Genomic DNA, 22,493 nt, shown 5'->3' with positions numbered 1-22,493 from the left:
GCCGGGCGGATGCACGATAGAAATTATGTGGTGAGCAACTGGTATCCCACTAAACCCTCGGAAACCTATTTCAAAGTTATGGTACGTTTTAAATTATTACATGCTTCAAAAAAAAATTGCTTAAAACGTCAAACATCTTGTTGAATCATATCGGAACTTTTCGGAACGGCATGATACACTTTTAAAAGAGATCAAATACGAACCACCTAAGTCTTGATCAAACTACGTCCGTTTCGTTCTGCAAAGATCACGTCAAACAACGATCTATATTGTCGGTAAATGTTTTTCACGAGAATACAGTCAATGCCTTTGGGATGCGCCCGCGGACGCACCTGTAATCGACCCTGTTACCACGGCTCAGTAGCGCGTTCCCTGCCGGGCAATCTGAGCAGTGAGCGCCTCACACGCGATATCAGACATCACACTTGATATCAACGCGATATATCGGCTCGGCACACCATCGGTGGGGTACTCTCAGTGCTACACGCACTCCGAACTCGCACCATTATACGTTCTTCGCTGCCGCGCTGGCGAGATACAGTGGGCAGCGCGATAAGCCTCGTGTTAGTTCAATGACGTCACTCTGACGTCACAGCGCGGGTCGGGGTCAGGACAAACGATAGGAACACGGGTAATCCACAGCGTAACGCACTGGCACCAGCTGAATGTGACGTCACAGGTCACCATCGCACGACGCAAGGCACATCATACGCACCAGCCAGCAGCGACCTCCCCTGCGTCTCTCAAAGTGGGATCGACCGGCCGCTACGTGTAACGTGGCCTCTTGTGGGTGGGCGAGTCCATTACCACATCGCAAGGGGAGGAAGGCGTCGCTGGCCGCTTCACTGTAATCGAATATACGATGAATCAGCGTTGACAAAGAAACACCGGAAATTACTGATCAGTGTAAAACTAATCATTCATAAAAATGTATCTTTACTGAAAACAAGCCCATTCTCATTTAACCCTTCCTGATTTTCATGGTGCATATTATATGATTACCTAGATTGTGTCTTCCTCGGCCACGCTCTCCGTTTTTTTTTCTTAAGATCATTGCTCTCTTTGTTTTTAATAATTATTGTTTCCATACGTTTCTTAAAAAGCATACGTTTCATTACTTAGAGCCAACATAAATCATTAATGTTCCTCAAAATCCCCCATTATGGTCGGAGGATTGTGCTGAGCACACGGCCCCTTCGAACCAATCTTCACTGCAAGCATGGGCGTAGGAACCTCACGAAAAGTGTGTGTGTGTGGGGGGGGGGGCAGCAAAACTTCAATGTCACTTTGTGGGAGCCCCAATACCCCTATGAAAAAAAAAATTTGCAGTTGTGTGCTCATCTCACCTTGCTAAACCATTTCCTGCTCTTAGTTTTGTATTTAAATCAAAAATAAAAATTTTGCTTTAAAAAATGGCTGAAAGGGGGCATGGCCCCCGCCCTCTCTCCCCCCCCCCCCGTTCCTAGGCCTATGACTGCAAGTCATCCTGCTTGCCGTCTGTTGTCAGAAAGCATTTAGTTCGAGAAGACGTCCTATGTATGCTCACGTGCGGAGACTAGGTCAATAGGTACACACGTTCAGATCCGAATGGTAATTCAACTGTTAATTACGGAGCGAGCGAAGCGAGCGTAGTCTTTCCTTAGATTAACGGAAATTTCTGAGTATGAGCGGCCGGCCGGCCGGCCGGCCGGCCGTGGTCACGATTCTGCGACGCTTATATCTCAGCAACCACTTGACCGATTTACATGCGGTAATTTTTGTAGGGTAGCTTCATTCCTTCTACCAAGTATTGGACTATTCCCGATGCATGTGGGTGACTCCTTATGCACGTGCCACGTGCAAAACGAAGAGCTGTCACTTTTGTAATTGTTGCAATATCTCGGTAACTACTTGGCCGATTGCGCTGAAAGTTGGCATGTAGGTAGGCACCCACTAGGCAATGCATATCCATGTGCCAGAGTTGGGGTGCTGCTGCACGTGCGCACGTGCAGGGGTCGTTTCCAGATCTCGAGAACGGCGCGACCGATTGCGCTCAAATTTGGTACACAGTTAGGGACCGGTTAGTAGGGTGCCGTGCACAAGTCAGTTGGGACCCATTTTGCACGTGCGCACGTGCAGGGTGACGCTTCCAGATCTCGAGAACGGCTGGGCCGATTGTGCCCAAATTTGGCACGTCGCTAGAGACCAGTTAGTAGGGTGCCGAGCACAAGTCAGTTGGAGGTACCCCCTCGCAATTTCGCACGTGCAAAGCCCACCCTCTCGCTCGCTCCGTTAGTCGCCCCAAAAGGCGTTATACTGGTTAGTACTGAACTACTGATGAAGATGAGATGCCACCCAATATCCTGGATATGGCCCGGAGTCGGTTCTCCGCTTAACTCAGGGCGTTCTCTAGCCTGCCTCACGTCCGTGTAGCCCTGGCGGGCGGGCTCTAACATGTCCCCTGTCCGTGTTACCCCTGGCGGTAAGCATCTCACCTGCCGTGAGATCCAGGGGTGAGAGCGAGCGGCTGGCGCGGCGGCGGCTCGGCGACCGGCGCAGCAGGGCGGGGGCGGGAGCGGCGGCGGCAGCGGCGGGGGATGGCGGCCGGAACCCGCCCAGGGCCGGAGATATGCCTGAAACACGGGCACAAAGACACAGTCAGCGGCTGAGAGGGAAGGACGCCGCATTGGGATGGTACACTCAGCCTGAGGCCCGTCTTATGTGTAGTTTTACATGCCTAGAATACAACATAAGGGTGACGAACATACAAAAATAATAGAACAATATTGTGATGCGTAACAGGTGACAGAGTTTGGTAAGAAAACGTTGTTCAAAGCGACAAAGAGCGCTAGCAGGGGCCAACACGCCAGAGCCTGCTGTCCAAGGGAGGACAACCAGCGCAACGATAGTTCTATCAGACTATGTTCAAACTTGAACAACGCATCCAATGCCGTAGACACATAGGACAGACAGTCTTTAGTTCAAAACTCTCACCGTAGCATAGGGCACCATCGACAGCGAGTTCGGAAAGCGGAGAATCCCCCCCTTACTCCCTCATCATTCGAAAGCGGTGGTGACGGCGGGAACTCCCTCCTTCCCTCACCCCCTCTCTCTCACTCTCCCTCTCTTTCTCACTCACTCACTCACTCACTCACTCACTCACTCACTCACTCACTCACTCACTCACTCACTCACTCACTCACTCACTCACTCACTCACCGTTCCAAATGGCACTATCCGCTCCTGGCCGGGACGGCGGTGACTCCCTCTCTCGGCCGCCGGCGGACGACCACGCCGCACTCTGGTGGCGGCTGGACGACCTGAAGGTGGCACACCACACACACACGGGCGTCAGACTGGGCATTACACTCCAGTTATAGGGCTGGACGAATCATAGACGGCGGTACAAATGTGGTGTTACACATATATTGAACGTCACAAGTTGGGACGTTAAACGGCAAGTTGACGCGTCACACGGATACCCCTCAACATCGAAAGTAAGTGGGCGTGTAGGACGAATTACCGTAGTTCAACGGGAACACCAAGCCATACACCTGGCGAATTAAACTAACGGAAAGATTTGACATAACAAAAGCTACCATAAACTACAGCAAATCCGTATTGTTCTCAGCAGTGCAGTTGCCGCACTTCAAATCCGTTTGGCTGTACTAAATGGCAACAAATATCAACATGTACAGCGCTGTGACACAATTTTAACCCACGAGCCGCTGGGGGGGGGGGGGCATAAAGTTGCCCCCCTTTACGTTTTGTGAAATATCTCCGAAACCTGATGAGCTACGAACGTGAAACTTGGCATAGCTTCAAATGAATACCTAGGCAATGTTTGAGGAAAGTTTGGTGGTTGTAGCACCTAAGATGACGTCACAGTGACGTCATAAAGTTTTGTCGTTTTCCGATATGGACCGTTTCTGATGACGCTGAGCATGAAACTCGACTGTAAATGAACTAGACAGCACCTGCTGTCATCCTAAAACATCTTACTACACTTCCATCTAGTTTCTGACCAATAATCGGCCCTTTATATTCGGTCCCATATATGTGATGTATCGTGAGGAATATGAGAGTCGCAAATCTATAATTTCACTTATGACGTCACTGTGACGTCATTTCAAATGGGATCGACACCAAATTTGGACACAACCTCGGCTAGGTATTCAGGAAGATGTGTGCAAAGTTTCGCTTCTCTATCTCTTCGCGTTGCGACGATATCGTCGCAGAAGTAAAGGGGGGCAACTTTATGCCCCCCCCCCCCAGCGGCCGGCGGGTGGCGCGGAGGCCCAGCGGCCGCCGGGTTAAATCCATCTCCCGCCCGGCCAGTACCCACCTATGGCCGCTCCGGGGCGGCGGCGGGGGGCGGCCGCAGAGCAGCGAGAGCACCTCCTCCCGGCGGAGCAGGCGGCGGCGCCGGGTGAGCGCCAGCAGCTCCCGGGTACGCCGCTGCTGACCGTGCAGGATGCCCAGCTCGGTACAGCGCCGGACACCGTCCACGGACTCTGCGGGTCACGGAGGGCCATACCGGGTCACAGAGGGTCGCACCGGGTCAGATAGGGTCCTACCGGGTCGCGTAGGGACATTCTGGGTCACTAGTAGTAGGAGTCATACCAGGTCAATGAGGGTCACCAGGGTCACACCAGGTCATGGAGAGAGATACCGAGTCACGTAGGGACATAGTCCAGGCCACACATGGTTACGGAGCGAGCGAAGCGAGCGGAGTCTTTCCTTAGATTAACGGAAATTTCTGAGTATGAGCGGCCGGCCGGCCGGCCGGCCGTGGACACGATTTTGCGACGCTTATATCTCAGCAACCACTTGACCGATTTACACGCGGTAATTTTTGTAGGGTAGCTTCATTCCTTCTACCAAGTATTGGACTATTCCCGATGCATGTGGGTGACCCCTTATGCGCGTGCCACGTGCAAAACGAAGAGGTGTCAGTTTTGTAATTGTTGCAATATCTCGGTAACTACTTGGCCGATTGCGCTGAAAGTTGGCATGTAGGTAGGCACCCACTAGGTAATGCATATCCACGTGCCAGAGTTGGGGTGCTGCTGCACGTGCGCACGTGCAGGGGTCGATTCCAGATCTCGAGAACGGCTGGACCGATGGCGCTCAAATTTGGTACATGGTCAGGGACCGGTTAGAAGGGTGCCGTGCAAAAGTCAGTTGGGACCCATTTTGCACGTGCGCACGTGCAGGGTGCCGCTTCCAGATCTCGAGAACGGCTGGGCCGATTGTGCTCAAATTTGGCACATCGCTGGAGACCGGTTAGTAGGGTGCCGTGCACAAGTCAGCTGGAGGTACCCCCTCGAAATTTCGCACATGCAAGGCTCACACTCTCGCTCCGGCTCCGTTAGTCGCCCCAAAAGGCGTTATACTGGTTGTACTGGGTCATGGAGGGTCACACCGGGTCACGGCTGGACACAGTGGGTCACGACGGGTTCTCGCGGTCATAACACAGCGGTCACGGAGGGATACAACGGATACCAGCAAGTCAAGTAATTGGATCACAAGGGGTCGAAAGATCATAGTATGATGGATCGGAGAACGATCTTTTACCCAAGATGAAAAGGTCGAATGTCGATGGGTCTATGATGGAGAACAAACACACCATGTTATGGAATGTTATGAAAGCTACTCGCGGTGGATGCGAGTAGCTGTCGGTAATTACGGAGCGAGCGAAGCGAGCGGAGTCTTACGTAGAATAAATGAAATTTCTGAGTATGAGCGGCCGGCCGGCCGTGGTCACGCTTTTGCGACGCTTATATCTCAATAACAACTTGGCCGATTTAGATGCGGTAATTTTGTTGGGTAGCTTAATTCCTTCTACCAAGCATTGGACTACTCCCGATGCATGTGGGTGACCCCTTATGCACGTGCCACGTGCAAAACGAAGAGGTGTCACTTTTGTAATAGTTGCAATATCTCGGTAACTACTTGGCCGATTGCGCTGAAAGTTGGCAGGTAGGTAGGCAGTAGGCACCCACTAGGCAATGCACATCCATGTGCCAGAGTTGGGGTGCTGCTGCACGTGCGCACGTGCAGGGGTCGTTTCCAGATCTCGAGAACGGCTGGACCGATGGCGCTCAAATTTGGTACGGGGTCAGGGACCAGCTAGTAGGGTGCCATGCACATGTCAGTTGGGACGTCCCATTCTGCACGTGCGCACGTGCAGGGTGCCGCTTCCAGATCTCGAGAACGGCTGGGCCGATTGTGCTCAAATTTGGCACATCGATAGTCAGACCGGTTATTAGGGTGCCGTGCACAACGCAGTTGGAGATACCCCCTCGCAATTTCGCACGTGCAAGGCCCACCCTCTCGCTCGCTCCGTTAGTCGCCACAAAAGGCGTTATACTGGTGGATATCAATGCAGAGGCGCTGATGAAGTCAGTGAGACAATTGGACTTCTTAACATTTCGGCGGGGCATAGAGAGGCGATGGCATAGTCATCATATATTGACTGACGGCTAACGTTTAACTATTAGATTAAAACATCAAAAACATAAACTCGTCTCGCATTGTGCCGTCTCACCATTTCTAGCGTTCGGTGCCGCATCATTTACTCACCTTCATTGAGGGCGGTGACGCCGATCATATACTCACCATTTTAGCATGCAGTGACATATCATTGACTCACCTTTGTTGAGGGGAAGGACATATCTTTTGCTCACCTTTGTAGAGGGCGGTGACGGACCCCGCGGCAGTCTGGAACGGCATCCAGCGGGAGCCGCCCCGCTCGGTACCGCATCCTCCCCCTCCCCCTCCGTAGGCGCCTGGACAACAGATGGGAAACAGACTGGTCAGCGGGCAACATAAGTGATGCCAACGACATAGAAAAAGAGACCGTCCTGCAATATAAAAGACTGGTTCGACTGATGTGCTCTGATTTAGTCAGAATTATATCGAGCTTTCTCCGCTAGGTTGGCACAGGCTGAAATTCACTCGCTAATCTAATTGACCCAAAGCCTCCTTAAACTCCCGCTTACATGGAAACCTACCCCCGCCAGCCCGCTCGCCCCTGCCGCCGTTCACCTTTATGCAGGTGGGCGATGCAGGTGGCACTGCTCTGGAAGAGGTGCCACAGCTTCTGAGCGGTCAGCTCGCGCTCCTGGTGCAGCTGCAGCTCGTAGTCAGGCTGGGAGTCCACCTCGCTGTAACAAGCGGCCTCCCAGCGGTACAGCTCGTCGTCGGAGCCGCGCTCTTCCGACATGGCGGCGGCGGTCACTCGGCTCGGTCCCGGCGGCACTGAGAGTCTGGAACAAAGCGGGTCAGTGGGGGGCGGTCAGGGTGGGCTATGAGACTGGGTGCTGTAGATTAACTGTAGATAGTGGAATGTAGATTGGTCTTTGTGTGGAATGTTGGCCATACCAAGGCAGGAACATGTGATTTTGTTTCCATCATGGACTCGCTTCTGAAAATGGAAACTTTGATTTGATAAAAGCTCTAACATTACTGGGGCTACGACATTAATAAAACATCATGATTATATCAATGCAGACCCATTTTTCATAGTCTGCCAAGTGCCAACAGAAAAAGTCAGAAACAGATTATGAAATCCATAGCTATCAAAACAGAAACCCTAATGCCAAATGAAGCCAGCCTGAGCAAGGGTGTTCTCATAAGAGGGGATAAGTAAGCCAGAAGTGTGCCCACTGTACTCACTTACTTAGACTTAGTATGGACTATTGATAGGCGACTTAGACTTTATGTCCATTCCAGTCAATCTGCTTAGCGCCTAGTGAGTTTTACTGATCTGAAATGAAAGAAATCCTCACACTGTGGCTTGAAAAAGTATCTATACCAGTTGAAAGCCCACGTGGAACTGGACAAGCATTAAAATAATGCCTCTGGTGACATCCCAGTGGAATAATATGCCAACAAAGTTGTGACAATGTTAACAATGTTAACAAGCCAGTGATCAACAAGTTAGGAATCCACACAATTGAGAGTCCATCAAAAAGGCAGACACTGTATATTCACTGTAGCCTTCCAACAATACCTAATAAGGTGGCCACCTAAATCATCTAGGCCAATTAGTTTGCTTTTGTGTAAGGCAGTTAGGCAGCCGCCATCTTCACAAGGCCAATTCCTAACATAACAATAAATTAGGGCTAAAGAAAATAGCTTGCCAATATAAGTACCTACCTACCTACCTGGAACCAGACAGGAAAACACCCATACACTATGCTGGACGCCCGTGAGACCCCCCCCCCCCATGCGCCGAAATTCGGCACAAGCGATTTCGCGATGAAATTTCTGCATGATTGGCACTGAAAATTGGGTACCTATTCGCGCCAAAATCAAGCCACCTTAACATAAAGTGTAGGTACATTATCGACCATGGCTATATCAACCAGACGTAGCATTCTGGAGCCTTGGACTCTCTCCCATATTTGAGCATCCAAATTAGTTGGTTTCGGTTTCCATGGAAACCCAATACCACAATGCACGTAGTGCACTGTAGTGTGCCGTGAAACAGGGCCCGGGTCGGAAGTTCCGGGGTTACGAGATTCGGCGGAGCGGTACCTATGTTCGAGGCTACCAGGCGCCAGCGAGGCCGAGCAGTGTAGCAGCACGTGTTCCGGCACATCGGCATCTTCTCGGCAGTTGGCACACGGCGCAGAGCGCCGCGGCGCACCGCTTGTCCGGGCACTGCTGGCACACCGCGGAGGGGAGACGGCCGATTCGGTGCTGGTGCACGTACAGGAGCGAGCGGCCCTAGAGGCTTGCCGTCATCTGGTGCACCGAAACGGCGTCCTCTCGGTCCTCTCCAGGGATGGGGAGCGGCAGCGTGCTCCTTGTCCTGAGGAGTGGCTTGAATAGTGACTCTGACCAGTTGTCGCGCCATTGATGCGGGGCCGCACAATGAACCGCCCCGGGTCTGAGCGAGCGGGCGTCCGAGGACAGGACGGCCGATCCTCCAGGTCGTCTGCAATCATTCCCCTTGATCCCAAAGTGAGCAGGAACCCACTGTAGGATTACTTCACGATGCTCAAGATGTTCAACAAGGTCTTCCAATTTCCATACCTATCTTTGCGCAGAGTGTAAAGGCCTCTCCTGGGCAGCCGCTCCTGAGCCCTGATCGGCGGCCGGCTAGTACTCTTGCCGGCGCTCACATACGTGCTGGTTGCCCCGGCAACGGGCTATTGACCAATGAGAAGCGAGTAAAGTGCAACGTCACTGCGATTTTTCATATACCTGTGCCCCCCGTAGCGCGCTTCTCATTGGTCAATAGCCCGTTGCCGGGGCGACGTGCACGTATGTGTGCGCGGGCTAGCGCGCTAGCCGGCCGCCGAACAGCGCTCTGATCATCCTAAGAAGACTCAGGGCAGCTTGCTAGTCTGAGCATGCGACGAGCGGGCCAGGGGACGTTTCGCATGGATCCCTCTTCGGAGCCCCCGCAAGGCGAATAAAAAAATTATGCAGCCGCCCTGCGGCCTGCACCGAAAAGTTCACCAGCCGTGAGCCGCCATGTGCACCAAATTTAGAGCATGTGAAGTCACGCCAGACGTGCACTGAAATTTTGGGGGCGATCACGCCACTACACCAGACATATTCAGCGTAACATTTATTTTTCCAGTCCGGAATTCAGGATCTGGAATGAATACGACAGAATCAAAAGATGAATTCAAGGTGAATCCAATCCTAAGAGCAACTGAGCACAACAGCATAGCTAAAACAAAAGCGTACAATTGCTGAAACAAAAGCGTAGTCCGAGTGTTGAGTCCTTATAGAGGCGATTTTCGTAGTCAAGTGAATCAGAATCAGAATGGATGCTTGCCTTTGTGTTGTGGCTTGCTTTCAGTTCCTCCGGCCTTAGAACTCGCTTAGAACTATTTTAGAACTATTTATATACACTGTGAGAACTCGTACCAAGTTTGTACGAATTGAAGGAAAAGCTCTCAAAACCCCAATGGAGAAAAACAGCCTTGAGAAAAACGTGGAAAAAACGGAAAAAACTCGAGCAACCAAGGAGGAAAATAACTCACCTAAAGGTTTTTGGTGTTTACTGCGCTAAGAGCTATTGCCTTTTCTTATGACGTCAACAGCAATGATATAAAAATATTCAATTGTTTTGAAACTTGAAAGATGTTTCTTAAATAGTTTACCTTTCATAGCTCTTTCCTATCACAACTGATATAACTTTGTTTTTAATTTGTTGAAGAAAAAACAACCGAAAAGGAACAAAGAATAAAAAGAACAAAATACTCAAAAATCTTGTGACGTAAAGAAAGCAGCAACAGACAGCTTAGCCTTTATCACTTGAATTATTCCATTACAATTATCCTTTTGTAGCGAAGCAAGGGGCAGGGCTTCCAACAACAACAACAACAAGCAAGGGGCAGGGAGCGCGGGAAGAAGAATTTGATTTATCTCTTTGTGTTGCTTTATGCATCTATTGCATCAGTCCTTCGTGAAGGGAAATTGAATAGGGACACAGTCAATAGACAGGTAATTAATATGTTGCTTTGATAAAATAATTCGTCCTAAGCAAGTCCGATTGCGCCGTAAATGTCACAATTGCTTCCTGCTCTACATGGTATGCTAGCTTAAACTAATAAAGGATATAGGCTGATATGTGCATTCATAAGAACAAAAGGTTTTTGTGTGCTTTGAAAAAGCAGTGAAATTTAACCAAACCCAGCATCTACAGGCTACAACATCAGTTGGGCAAACTAGACCTTTGGAATCAAAAGATGGAGGCATCAAAAGATTGATTCCTTTTGGGCATAAATGCAGACTATTTCTAACTTACTAATCACATAAAAATAAGAGAGTGTTTCAAGAAGGAGCATGCCTGATCTTGAACAGAAATGCTTGAACTATCTCCAAAGCAAAATAATATTGCTCCTATCATAACAATTTGAATTCTATAGGTAGTCAAAGGCAATCAAGGAATTGATTCACTTTAAACAGATAATCATAATATTGATTCCCCATCAGCTGGCTAATCATTATTTTGATTCACAGGTAATGTTAACAGATAGGCAACAATGACTTGCAAGAATACAGCATTTATCTTGCTATTATTCTCATTTAGTGGTATCCTCAGCACCACAACTGATACCTATAGCATTGTTGTACTTTACCTTCACTACATTTGATAACAATTCACAATTTTTAAATGTCAAGAATACAAAAACTGAAGCAACAGGTAAAAACCATATAAATAATATAAAAGCACTACAACAATGATAATTAGGGGTTTAAAAATTTCATTTTGCCATTCTACACAAATACTGATTGGTTAGTATTGTGATTCATGATACAAAAATAACATACAGTGTGATTTCCTCAAAACAGCTTTTACGTGATGGACAGTGGCTCTGTCTTTTTCCCATTCACAAGGCCAAAGGGACAATTTCTTAGCTTTGAGGTAACACTTTTTGAAAACCTACCACATTTTTCTACCTTTTAAAAGAAAAATCTCACCGTCATGGGCCTTTTTTCAACCGTAACGATTCATTTGAAGTCAAAAGTGTACCCAAATGAATCAAAAAATTGATTCCATGCCCATATTTGGTCATGGCTCCTCCCACCAGAATCAAATTATTGATGCCTCCATATTTTGATTCCAAAAGTCTAGTTTGCCCAACTGACATCCAAAAGCTTAACCCTCGCCGGCCGAGGGGGGCGGGTGCTGCCCCCATAGGGTTTTTTCGCGATAGCTCCAAACACACTGGCGATAGAGAGCTGAAACCTGGCATACCTGACCTTTGATTCAAGCCAGATCTTTTGACCTCAAGGCTCAACCACATTTTCCGGTCTGTGCCGTGCCGCCTGCCGCGTGTTGGTGTGTGTGGCTTTCGTGTCACCGTGGTGACACTGGCGGAGCTGCGGGAGGTGGTGCTCTCCATGAAGCGTTCCGGTGTGTGTGGACCTGACGGCGTCTGTATTCGCATCCTGCTCCTTTCTTTCGAAGCCATCGGCCCCATCCTGCTCCATGTAGTCAATGCCTGTCTTTCCACGTGTGACTATCCTGATTCTTGGAAGCACACCCTATTCCATCCTATCTTTAAGTCCGGTGATCCTGATCTGATCTCCAACTACCGTCCTATTTCGATTGTCCCCACCATCAGGGCTGCGGAGTCGGAGTCGGAGTCAGTCGGAGTCGACAGTTGTGACCGGAGTCGGAGTCGATTTTAGAAACCCGAGCCGGAGTCAGAGTCGGAGTCATCAAAAATCTGTCGACTCCGCAGCCCTGCTAGGTCTGCAGAGTCGGAGTCGGGAGTTGGAGTCGGTCGGAGTCGACAATTCTGCCCGCAGTCGGAGTCGGAGTCGGAGCTGGTTTTTGAAAGCCGGAGTTGGAGTCGCCGAAAATCCATCGACTCCACAGCCCTGCCCACCATAGCCAAAGTTGTCGAGCGCTTAGTGCACAGACAACTTTCCACCTACATACATGTCTGACAACCACCTTCTCTCTTCATCCCAGCACGGTTTTCGTTCTCTTCACTCTACCGAAACCGCTCTGCTCTCTGTAACTAATTGTGCTTTTTCCAAAATGGACCGTGGCCTTATCTCCCTCCTCTGCCTTCTGGATCTTAGTAAATGTTTTGAATTTTTGATGTCATTCCTCACTCACTGCTAGCTTCCAAGCTCCAGCTCTATGGCATCCACCCGACCTGGTTTTCCTCCTACCTCAACAGCCACACTCAGTCTGTCTGTATCTCTTTTCCTTCCGGTGACAGAGTGGTTTCGAGGCCCCTTCCTAACACCATGGGAGTCTTCCAAGGATCAGCCCTCGGTCCTCTGTTATTCACCATTTTTGCCAACGACCTCAGTCTGCACGCGCCGGACGCTCATGTGACCCAGCACGCTGACGATACCCAAATCCTTATTTCCGATACCAAGCGCAATCTTCCTTACCTCATCCAACGCATGGAGTCTAACCTCACCTCCTTGGCATTGTGGTTCCATGCCCACGGACTTAAACTCAACACGTCCAAAACGGAAATCCTCCTCCTTGGCACCCGACAGAATACCAGAGATCTCCCCCGTCAGCGTGCGGGTCGGTGGCGGGATCGTTCAGGAGAGCCAATGCGTTAAAAACCTAGGCGTCATTTTCTAGGCGCCACCTTACGTGGGATGCTCATGTCAGTGACGTGGTACGTAAGTGTGTCGGCCTCCTGATCGGTCTCCGCCACCTGAGGAGCCTCCTCCCGCGGCGGATGCTCCTTGCAGTCGTGCAGGGCCTGGTCGTCTCGCGCGTGACATATTGTCTATCTGTGTACGGGAACGGCTCCGCGGCTAACAACGAACAGCTACTGAAAGTTGTGAACTTTGCCACCAGAGTAGCAGCCGTGACGTGACACGGCTCGAGCCAGCGGCTTTTAAACCGGCAGCGAAACGTTTCTTTTACCTATTTGGAGTGATTGTGCGTGCCTGTGTGTGCTGTTTCGGCGGATGATTGTTGTTTGCCGTGTACCTTTCGACTTCCCCAACCGTTTTATTCACTGACAATTGACACGTAATAGCCACCGTGTTGTGGAGTGTCTGCTGACGTTAATATATAAATATAAATGTATTTTCGGGTCAGGTCAGGTCACTGACCTATGACGTCATAAGTGAACCTCTGCACGGTCTTCAGATGTCGCAACTTCGCAACGCCCTCACTGCCAGAGGAGCTTTCACAGGGAAATGAAACTTGCAGGATCTAGTATCCATTACGAGTCTCACAACTTGTATATTTCGGATTTTTCCTAAAGGTCATATGAGGTCAGGTCATTTTCGTGACCTCACCATTATAAGTCAATGGGGAAAAATAAAAAAACTGCTATTCTGGCGCCGGAAACGATCTCCAACTATCTCAAGCACACAGTTTGTGATTTGATGCACTCCTTGCAAGGTTAGATGCGTCACTTTTGCAATGTTGACCTAGCGTGACATTTGTGACGTCATCAAGGTCATATGAGTTTTTCATCAATAACTCCCTATCAAATTGAGCTAGCGAGTCGGGAAAGCCACCAATGGACTCAGGAAGACCTGCCGAATCGAATGATATGCGACATGACCTCTTTCAACCAACTTCGTGACCGGGGGGCGCTGACCTGACCGTGACCTGAGGTCAACACCGTAAGTTGACCTGACCCAAAAAAGTATATCATTCGACGTGCCTGAGCGAGGCGAGCACGATGCTGCCAAAATCGCGGCTCTGCGACCGTTTTTTGCGAAGTTATTCACCAAAAACTGAACTGTACCTTGGGGCACTTGACCTGACCTCAGAGGTCACCGGTTGGCCTAGGACCTTAAAATCGGGTACCAATCTCTGCGTCTGGTAGCGGCGCACGCCGCACACGCTCGTTTTTTTCCGCGACGCGCTAGCTCTTCCAGGGGCGAAACGGTGAGGGGGGCTCGTACCCCCCCCCCCCCCTCGGCCGGCGCGTATGTAGAAAATAAATAGGTCCGGCGAGGGTTAACACGCGCACCGACGGGGGGCGGATATCCGCCCCCCCCCCCCCTGAGGGCGCCGCGAAATTTGGTACGACTATTCTCTCATCAATTCTACACATGGTGTGCAAGTTTGAACCTCCTACCTTTTAAGGTCAGGTCACCAGGTCACTTTGAATGACCCAACCTCAAGTCACTTTTTTTGCAACTTTGTCACCGTGCCAGAGCTACAGTAGATGTCGGAGGCCTTTGAAAGTCGCAGGATGTTATGAGGTCATTAGTATCAATTTCTCGACCTCCCCATTATAAGTCAATGGGGGAAAAATCAAATCACTGTTTTTACCACTAAAACGGGTCGGAATGGCCCCATATACCATACATGACTTCAGATACGATCAACCTTCACTACCTTGAGGTCTGTTTGGCTGTTGGGCAGCTGTAAGGTCATGTGACGTCATCAAAGGTCACCAAAGGTTTTTTTTGCCAATAACTCCGTACAGGAACAAGATACAGCCGCGCGGATGGTCTCATTGTGTTCAGCTCGTCAAGACGCATCGAATGATATACATGATGACCTTGAGGTCACGTGACCTGAGGTCAACCTTTGACCTTAACCTTTCGAGGTCAGCATATATATCATTCGATGCGGATTGACGAGAGGATCACGATGATGCCCTTAGTTTGTTCCTATCTTGACAAATTCGAAAGTTATTCGAGAAAAACTATCCATATCTAGCGCCGCCATTTTGACTTTTTTGACCCCTGTGACGTCATCTTTGACCTGACCTGAAAATGACTTTAGTAAAAATTGTAGAGCTTGTCCGTGCGTATCCCATGCCGTTTACTGCTTGTCGCTATCTTGCTTCGTTCTCGAGATCTCAGGCGGGGGCGGTCATCCCCCCCCGTCGGTACGAAGTTGGCGCAGACACCCGTCGGTGCGCGTGTTAAGCTACGCCCGCATGAAATTGTAATGCTGTCGTTAGGCTTTTGCTGGATCAGAGCTCTGTTCGGTCGCTGTTTTTATATCAGCGTGTTGTCGGTTTTCCCCATATAAGGAAGTTATTGCTGGTGCTTCTTGGACTCTCATTGGTCTAACAAATAGACCACTTGAATTCGACCAATGAGGAGCCAACAAGTAGCAGCATGCTCACAGCCTGCTGATAAAAAACTGCGACCCAACAGCGCCCTTGTGTTTGTACTTACTGACAGTCTAATGCAAATGTGGTGAAACCAACTATATTTTGATGAAGGCTGTGCAGCTGGAGGCCGCTAACTGCTTGGAATGAAAAAATGCATAAGTGAAATTCAGCAAAAAAAGTAAAAGCAGCTGACTGCCAGTTTAGTCTGAACATTTTTTGTTTATTGGGAGTAGGTACTTGTTTATCACTCAGGTTGATAAGGAAAGGGTGGACTGGAAATGGTAATGCCATGGCCCATGGGTTAAGAAGAGATGGAAACTATTTTGAAAATCAATACAGATGTGGAGGGCGGACTTTAACAAAGGTTTACTCCAACCTCTCACAACGCTGATCCATATTTTGAGTTTCAGGTTTGAGGTCCACCAATAACAGCACTCAGCAGGATTATGGATTTGGATCTGGATGACCGAGTCGCCTTTGGCAAGTTGCAAACAATTAATGAGATCAGGTGAGTGAAGGACCAAGGGCCATATTCTGCCTAGTACTATAGACTCAATAAGCCCTTCAGAATTGCATATACTCTCTCAGCGGCATTGCTGTGACTGACGTACAGATGTCATTTTTTAATTGTGTCCGAATGCCGGTTGAATGGGTGGCTGTGGGCCCGGATGTCCCGCTAAGCTGTACTGGTTGCGAATTACACCACGAACCCACCACCCAACCTCACCCGCGCCGGGTTCACCGGTGACAATTGGAACGTACCGCAGTTGAGTGACGCTGACGTCACGGTCCTCTCGGGTCTAGCGTGGCCCTCTCTCGCCAGTCAAACGTTGTAAGAGCTCCCCGGCCGCAAACTCGCTGCCACGGAGTGGGAGACGGACGCCTTATCCACTAGGCCACAGGGAGGTCAATTGAATAATAAATTGAAATGACAAAACTGTGTGGTTTCCCAGTTCCCACAATGTGTTTTGTTGGCATGCCTTCAATGCACATTCTTTCTTGCACCTACATTGCATGGTGTTGAACCCTCAGCGAGCCCTTTTCTAGTCAGAGCCTCGACCCGCTTGTCTCCGACCGGGCCCTTTTCTCTCACTCTTTCAGTTGGGGGTTCTAATCCCTCCCTCCGTCCCTCTATCTTCTTCAAACGTCATGGTCAGGGTATGTAACAGTGGCCGCTGATTTTTCCCTCCGTCCCTCAGACGTGACCCAGGTATGTGACGATGGCCACTGACTGCTCGCTCCATCCCTCAGACAGGGCCAGGGTACGTGACAGTGTTTGCTGACCCCTCCCTTTTTCCCTCCAACCCCCAGACGCGGTCAGGGTACGTGAGTGTGTGCTGACCCCTCTCTTTTTCCCTCCGTCCTTCAGACTTGACCAGGGTATGTAACACAACGGCCACTGACCCCTCCCTCCGTCTCCCTCAGACGGGGCCAGCTGCAGTTGGAGCGGGTGCGCCAGCGCCTGCTGACCGAGCTCGAGGTGTCGGACGCCGAGGGCCGCTCGCTGCTCGAGTATCGCCGTGAGATGGATCTGCTGCTTCAGGAGAAAATGGCACACGTGGAAGAGCTGAGACAGATCCATGCTGACATGAATGCCGTGAGTTGGGCGAAGGGGCGGGAGGCTTAAAAAGGGACGACACCATCCAGGAAATCGCACCTCTTCATTCGTGTGGGGTGGTGAGAGTCTTACGCATTTTGTGGTTTACAATGTACTTAGGTTGAAGTGGCCGCTTAGTTGTGTGTTAAGTGGTCTGCGGTATATTGAGGAATTGGCGAGGACGAGCCGAGAGATTGGTAAAGCTGAGTTGTCTCATTCCGTCTGGAGTCTGTCTGTCTGTCTCTAGTCTGTCTGTCTGTGGTAGATTGAGGGGTGAAGCAGTCTGAGGAGGCCCGCAGTCGCAGTCTGTCTGTCTCTAGTTTGTCTGTCTGTGGTAGATTCAGGAGGTGGTGAAGCAGTCTGAGGAGGCGCGCAGTCGCAGTCTGGAGTCTGTGTGTCGGTCTGTGGTAGATTGAGGAGGTGGTGAAGCAGTCTGAGGAGGCGCGCAGTCGCAGTCTGGAGTCTGTGTGTCGGTCTGTGGTAGATTGAGGAGGTGGTGAAGCAGTCTGAGGAGGCCCGCAGCCGCAGTCTGGAGTCTGTCTGTCTGTCTGTGGTAGATTGAGGAGGTGGTGAAGCAGTCTGAGGAGGCCCGCAGTCGCAGTCTGGAGTCCGCGCGTCGTCTACACGCCGAGTACCGGCCGCTGAAGGGACAGCTGGACCGTATGCGGCAGCAGCTCGGACTGGCGCCGCTGGTGGACATCGCTGACCTCGAGCCTGACCTACCCGTCAACGAGTGAGTGGGGCTGGGAAGCGGGGCTGACCTGACCTGACCCGGCCTGCCTGTCAACGAGTGAGTGGGGGGGGGGGGGGGCTGGACTGACCTGAACTGAGCTGACCTGACCTGACCTGACCTGACCTCGAGTCCGACCTGCCCGTCATCAAATGAGTGGTGGGCTGGGGCAGACCTGACCTGACCTGACCTGACCTGACCCGACCTGTTCATTCATGAGTCAGTGGTGGGCTGGGCTGAGCTGAGCTGACCTTACCTTACCTGACCTGACCTGACTTACCGTGGGGTCGTATAGGAAGTCAGTCGGCATACGGAGGGTGGTGACAACTGTTCCTAACTTTGAGCATCTCTTTGTCACTTTTGGGTGTGCTCTGATCACTAACTAAACCAGACTTTACCGAACCTGATAACAAGTTACTTTCCATGTCCTTTGTGCTGTTATTTTTCTGCCAAAAAGTTGAAATGTCATGGTGGTATTCTTTCCACATGTAATGTGAATTGGTCATAAAATTGGATAGTCTAGCGATGTGCTGTGACGCGTCAATGTCTCTTAGCCTTCGATATGAAACCTCTTTTTTGTTACCCTCCGACTCTTTACCCACCCTTCCCCATCACTAATTACACCCCTCCTCTCCCCGGACAGACTGCTGGAGCAGGGCAGTCAGCAGGCGGAGCAGCCGCCGGCTCCGGGTCGCTCCGGGCCCGCCGAGCGTCCGGAGACCGGACTGCACTCGGTGGTGGGCTCCGGCTCCGGCCCCGGCTCTGGCCCCGGCTCCGGCGGCTCGTACGGCGGCCTGTCGGGCGGTCAGCCGCACAGGGTGATGGTACTGGCCAAACCGGAGGCTCGCTCCTCGCAGATGGTCGCCGGAGGGCCGTCACCGACTCCGTTCAGGTGAGTGGGTGCCGTGTGGGGGGGGGGGGGCGTGGGGGGTCTTGGATGATTTGTTGTGGATGTGCTCTGTTGTTGTTCAAAACGGTTACTGAATAAAGTACCTTATAAAAAGCGTAAGAATAGTTACTAAATTGGGAAGAAATGTCGTTCCGTGTGTCACGAAACATTGACGACCCCGTTGCGGTTCATTCGAACGACCGCGAAGAGAACTGTTATTGGCAAACATAAAGTACTGGGGTTGACGCCAGCTGTGGAGGGCTAAAACGTGGATTGTCAACTTGACGCCGAGTGGCCGCTTTGCCCCTGTCATTCCTACTCTTGAACCCGCTCTGCACCAGCCGTCTCTCCCCCACTGACGCTTCCTCTCTCCCATCCCACAGGCAGCAGCCGCCGCCCATGAAGTCGTGTCTGTCGTGCCACCAGCAGATTCACCGTAACGCGCCCATTTGCCCGCTCTGTAAGGCCAAGTCGCGCAGCCGCAACCCCAAGAAACCCAAAAAGAAGGATTAGGACAGCTCTGAGAACACCGAGCATCAGGACCACCGTAGGAGAACAGGGAGAGGGGCCATTACCTCAGACACATCAGCAAAGTAAATGTGCGTTTACTTACCCATGTAGCTGAGGCATAGGTGGAGCTTTTCCAGGGAAGTTGGTGGGGCAAAAAGTCGTCAAACCCACAATTTCCGATTATAAAGTTGAATGAAATGCCACACTGAATCAATTCCTATCATTACAGACATATTATTTTGCATTAAACAGACATTTCAAGCTCTTCAATGCGAAAAAGATTAATTTGCGAAACAACAAAGTCTTAGAAATCACCAAAAGTTGGTGGGGCAAAACGCTCATTGGTGGGGCAAAATACAAAGTTGGTGGGGCAGCCGCCCCACCAACTGTATAGGAAGCTCCGCCCCTGAGCTGAGGTATATGACGACTCCTTAATTCCAATGCGGACAGGGTGGTGTCTGTCAGTGCAAATCTTTTGCACTAACTAGTTTTGATTATTCGGAAGTTATTGTTTTCTTATAACAATGAAGAGACGATTTTTTCGTGCGGCTGATGTACAATTCATGACTGAAAGACCCCTCACGCTTTGCATTTGATGTGTCGTGGATGACCTAACAGTTTTAAGAACATGGAGTTAGTTTGGTTCATTTTACAGCAGTGTTCTTTTTCCCATCTGTCATGGACCGATTTGCCAAGCACATTCCATCAGTGATTTTTTTCTGGCATGTTTTTAGAATGGGAAAAGTACTTCTGACGTGGATGTAGGTTCTGAAGACCCTTTTACTCTATTTAGTGTTCGGAACAGCCCGAGTTGTGCTCTTATGAAGCATCCTGGCATGGCTAGCCATTGGTTATCAGTATTATTTTACAATTTACTGATATTTTTCTCATCTACAACTGTGATCTCTTTGAGTCTCAGTTCAGAATATTTTTCGCTTTGATTTTATATCTTTTTGTGCTTTTGTGTTTCTCGTGCTGATTTGAATTTTAGTTGCACATGTATAATACTCTCATATTACTATTTTTGCTGTTCTTTGATACAGCAGGGATAACTTTCATAATCACAATGTTTTCTCTTGCATGAAGCTACTTGAAGTTGCGAATTTTTATCCAGCTGGTCTTATTTCGATGTAAGTGTAAAACTGTTTTCAATCGACTTCATTGACTCCTGAGAACACCTTGTTACCTTGTATGTAAAATTTGTCGAGATAGCCGCTGTATGTCTTTGTCGTCAGTTTGCAGATGTCGCCATTGTCTGTGATGCTCGTCCTGTGCCATTTAGATGGACTGTTCCGTGGCACCCTAAGCTCCTTTATACGTTAAGTCTCCTTTAAGTCTCTACTTAAAGGAGACTTACTAAAGGAGACTTTTACTCCTTTAAGTCTCTAGCTCTTGATGGTTAGTGACGGGAGCCCCATTGACCTTTTCAACCCACGTGTTGTCTCCCTAGCTGCTCAGAGGTAGCTTGTATGTGTCACAGGATCAGATCCGAAGGTACCAGCCAGTGGTATTGCGTGTGCCAAATTGTTTCATCGTCTTTTTATGATCGTGCCAATGCGAGCTACTGCCCTCTGGCCGGCTTTCGTCGCCAGTGGCGGGTGATAGACTTCCTAATGTGCCAAAGTATACCTCTAACTCGGCTCACAAATGATACTTTGTGCCGACGTTAGCTGAGCTCAACTTGTTTGCGAAAGCTGTTGTTTCCCTTATCCTTTTTAACGATGTCACAGTTGCGTGGTTGTTCTTATTACTGTGATCACTCTTTGCTTGTGAAATGTTCTGTGTCTTGTAAAGCTCTTAGGGATCGATCTCCAATTTCTGCCATATCGTTTGCCATATTGTCCTGTAGTAGTTGACCGTGCTGCTCGGGGAAGATCAGTATTATTTGCGCACTTCTCGTCGGTTTCGTGTTCCCCAGTATTACACACGTGTAGTATTCTCTCTCCTGCTATGACTCTACTAGCAGTGTATATATGAGGATCGAGGAGGGTCTGTAATGTATCCCTTATTTTACGGGAACATACCTCGCCAGTTTGTCGTACTACATCAGCTGTCTTGCAATCGCCCGGACCGGCCCCCACTGTACTCTGGCGGGTAGGACGGGCGACCGACCTCATTTCAATCTGACCTCGATTCTGCGTGCACCCCGTGTGCTCCTACTCTTGCGTGGATGTGTGTGCGTGTGTTTGTGTGTTCTAATGATGTTTGCATGTTAAGTCAATGGACAGAGCCCCACCCCAGTTCAGCCTATCGTGTGATTCCACATTGCGTGCTATCGAGAGATGTTCCTCGCAGGTGACCCGGTTAGTTGAATCGCTGTTCAACCGTTCCATTCCATCCGTGGCATTGTGAAGTCAGAGACCAGGCCGATTCTGTTGTACTCTGTACCTTTTGTGACCTTCCGTATCGGACCGGACACGGAACGACATTATTCATTTCTGCCATCTACGCCGTGTAGTCAAGCGATTATTTGTGGAACCTTTTATTGTTCTCTTTTCAACAGGATTAGCTGTATGTAATGAAGCAAGTGCATATGTGGCGTATTGACCGTCGTGTGTTTTCTCTATGGTGTTTTTAGCCTCCAATGTTGTGAAGTTTCGATGTACGCTCAAGTTTTGTAGATGCTTCCAGTTGCGCCGATGATTCCATTTTTATAGACGTCTTCTAGAGAAGTGTAGATCGTTTGTACAAAATTATGTCATTGATGTTGTGTATCAAGCAACTGACTGTTTTCTTGTCGGAAGGATATAACCTGTTGCCATGAGCCATTTCCGGTGACACCGCGCACCAGTTTGTTTAGGGTTGTGTTAGGGCCAGTTTGATTTGTAGTTCCTACGGAGAAACGCCCTATGGCGTCATTCCTATGCCATGAGCTTTAGCATCATTGACGTTTGTATTACGTGCCAAGTAGTGAATAAAATATTTCTTTGGAATCCTGCTCTACTTGGACGCGACTTTTTATATTTACCATGAAAGATGAATTCATAACAAGGTATTGATTGAAACAAATAATCGCGCCTAGGTTTTGTGACCTTGTAATGTGCAGCATTGTCGTGATACACGGTTTCTCTTCCTCCCCTAAATTACCTTTCTGCCCCAGGAGGTTTATTCTTTCTACACTTTGGGGGGGGAGGGGTTGGCCCATGGGCGCAAAAGGACCTTTCGGCGAGCCCTAAAACTCCCATAAACAAAGATTTTAATCACTAGTTATTCTGCCCTATCTTTCAAGATTTGTATAGGCCG

At 49.7% G+C, this 22,493-nt stretch overlaps 2 protein-coding genes across 3 annotated transcripts; one reads left to right on the top strand and one right to left on the bottom strand.

Moving 5' to 3' along the window:
• Positions 1-252: 252 nt before the first annotated feature.
• Positions 253-9,996, bottom strand: LOC122369404 (UPF0472 protein C16orf72 homolog). Of its 2 annotated transcripts, none has more exons than XM_043344126.1 (7): positions 9,779-9,996; positions 7,030-7,250; positions 6,669-6,770; positions 4,325-4,493; positions 3,199-3,299; positions 2,475-2,612; positions 253-845 (listed from the first exon to the last, which is right to left on the bottom strand). In XM_043344126.1, exons 2-7 carry the CDS (start codon positions 7,205-7,207, stop codon positions 766-768), a joined length of 768 nt encoding a protein of 255 aa, XP_043200061.1. In that variant the 5' UTR covers positions 7,208-7,250; positions 9,779-9,996; the 3' UTR covers positions 253-765. The 2 variants fall into 2 exon arrangements, with proteins under 2 accessions (XP_043200061.1, XP_043200063.1); XM_043344128.1 differs by lacking the exon at positions 9,779-9,996 and adding an exon at positions 7,664-7,752.
• A 294-nt stretch (positions 9,997-10,290) lies between these two features.
• On the top strand, positions 10,291-22,183 carry LOC122369403 (zinc finger C4H2 domain-containing protein-like). Its single transcript, XM_043344125.1, has 6 exons — positions 10,291-10,449; positions 15,935-16,032; positions 16,950-17,121; positions 17,679-17,854; positions 18,495-18,743; positions 19,124-22,183. The coding sequence occupies exons 2-6, from the start codon at positions 15,971-15,973 to the stop codon at positions 19,251-19,253; spliced, it is 789 nt and encodes a 262-aa protein (XP_043200060.1). The 5' UTR covers positions 10,291-10,449; positions 15,935-15,970; the 3' UTR covers positions 19,254-22,183.
• The last annotated feature ends 310 nt before the right edge of the window (positions 22,184-22,493 follow it).

Source organism: Amphibalanus amphitrite, unplaced genomic scaffold (genome assembly GCF_019059575.1).
Source record: "Amphibalanus amphitrite isolate SeventyFive unplaced genomic scaffold, NRLGWU_Aamphi_draft 001032F_arrow, whole genome shotgun sequence".
NCBI lineage: Eukaryota > Metazoa > Arthropoda > Thecostraca > Balanomorpha > Balanidae > Amphibalanus > Amphibalanus amphitrite.
This window is presented reverse-complemented; position numbering and strand designations above follow the sequence as displayed.

What these genes read in the sequence shown, in the direction of transcription:
- LOC122369404 (XM_043344126.1), bottom strand. Translation starts at nt 7,207, where the DNA reads ATGTCGGAAGAGCGCGGCTCCGACGACGAGCTGTACCGCTGGGAGGCC. An exon ending in CATCGCCCACCTGCATAAAG is followed by an intron (nt 6,771 to 7,029) that starts GTGAACGGCGGC and finishes TCTGTTGTCCAG; the next exon opens with GCGCCTACGGAGGGGGAGGG. An exon ending in CGTCACCGCCCTCTACAAAG is followed by an intron (nt 4,494 to 6,668) that starts GTGAGCAAAAGA and finishes CGTGACCCGCAG; the next exon opens with AGTCCGTGGACGGTGTCCGG.
- LOC122369403 (XM_043344125.1), top strand. Translation starts at nt 15,971, where the DNA reads ATGGATTTGGATCTGGATGACCGAGTCGCCTTTGGCAAGTTGCAAACA. An exon ending in CAAACAATTAATGAGATCAG is followed by an intron (nt 16,033 to 16,949) that starts GTGAGTGAAGGA and finishes CGTCTCCCTCAG; the next exon opens with ACGGGGCCAGCTGCAGTTGG. An exon ending in CCTGACCTACCCGTCAACGA is followed by an intron (nt 17,855 to 18,494) that starts GTGAGTGGGGCT and finishes CTCCCCGGACAG; the next exon opens with ACTGCTGGAGCAGGGCAGTC.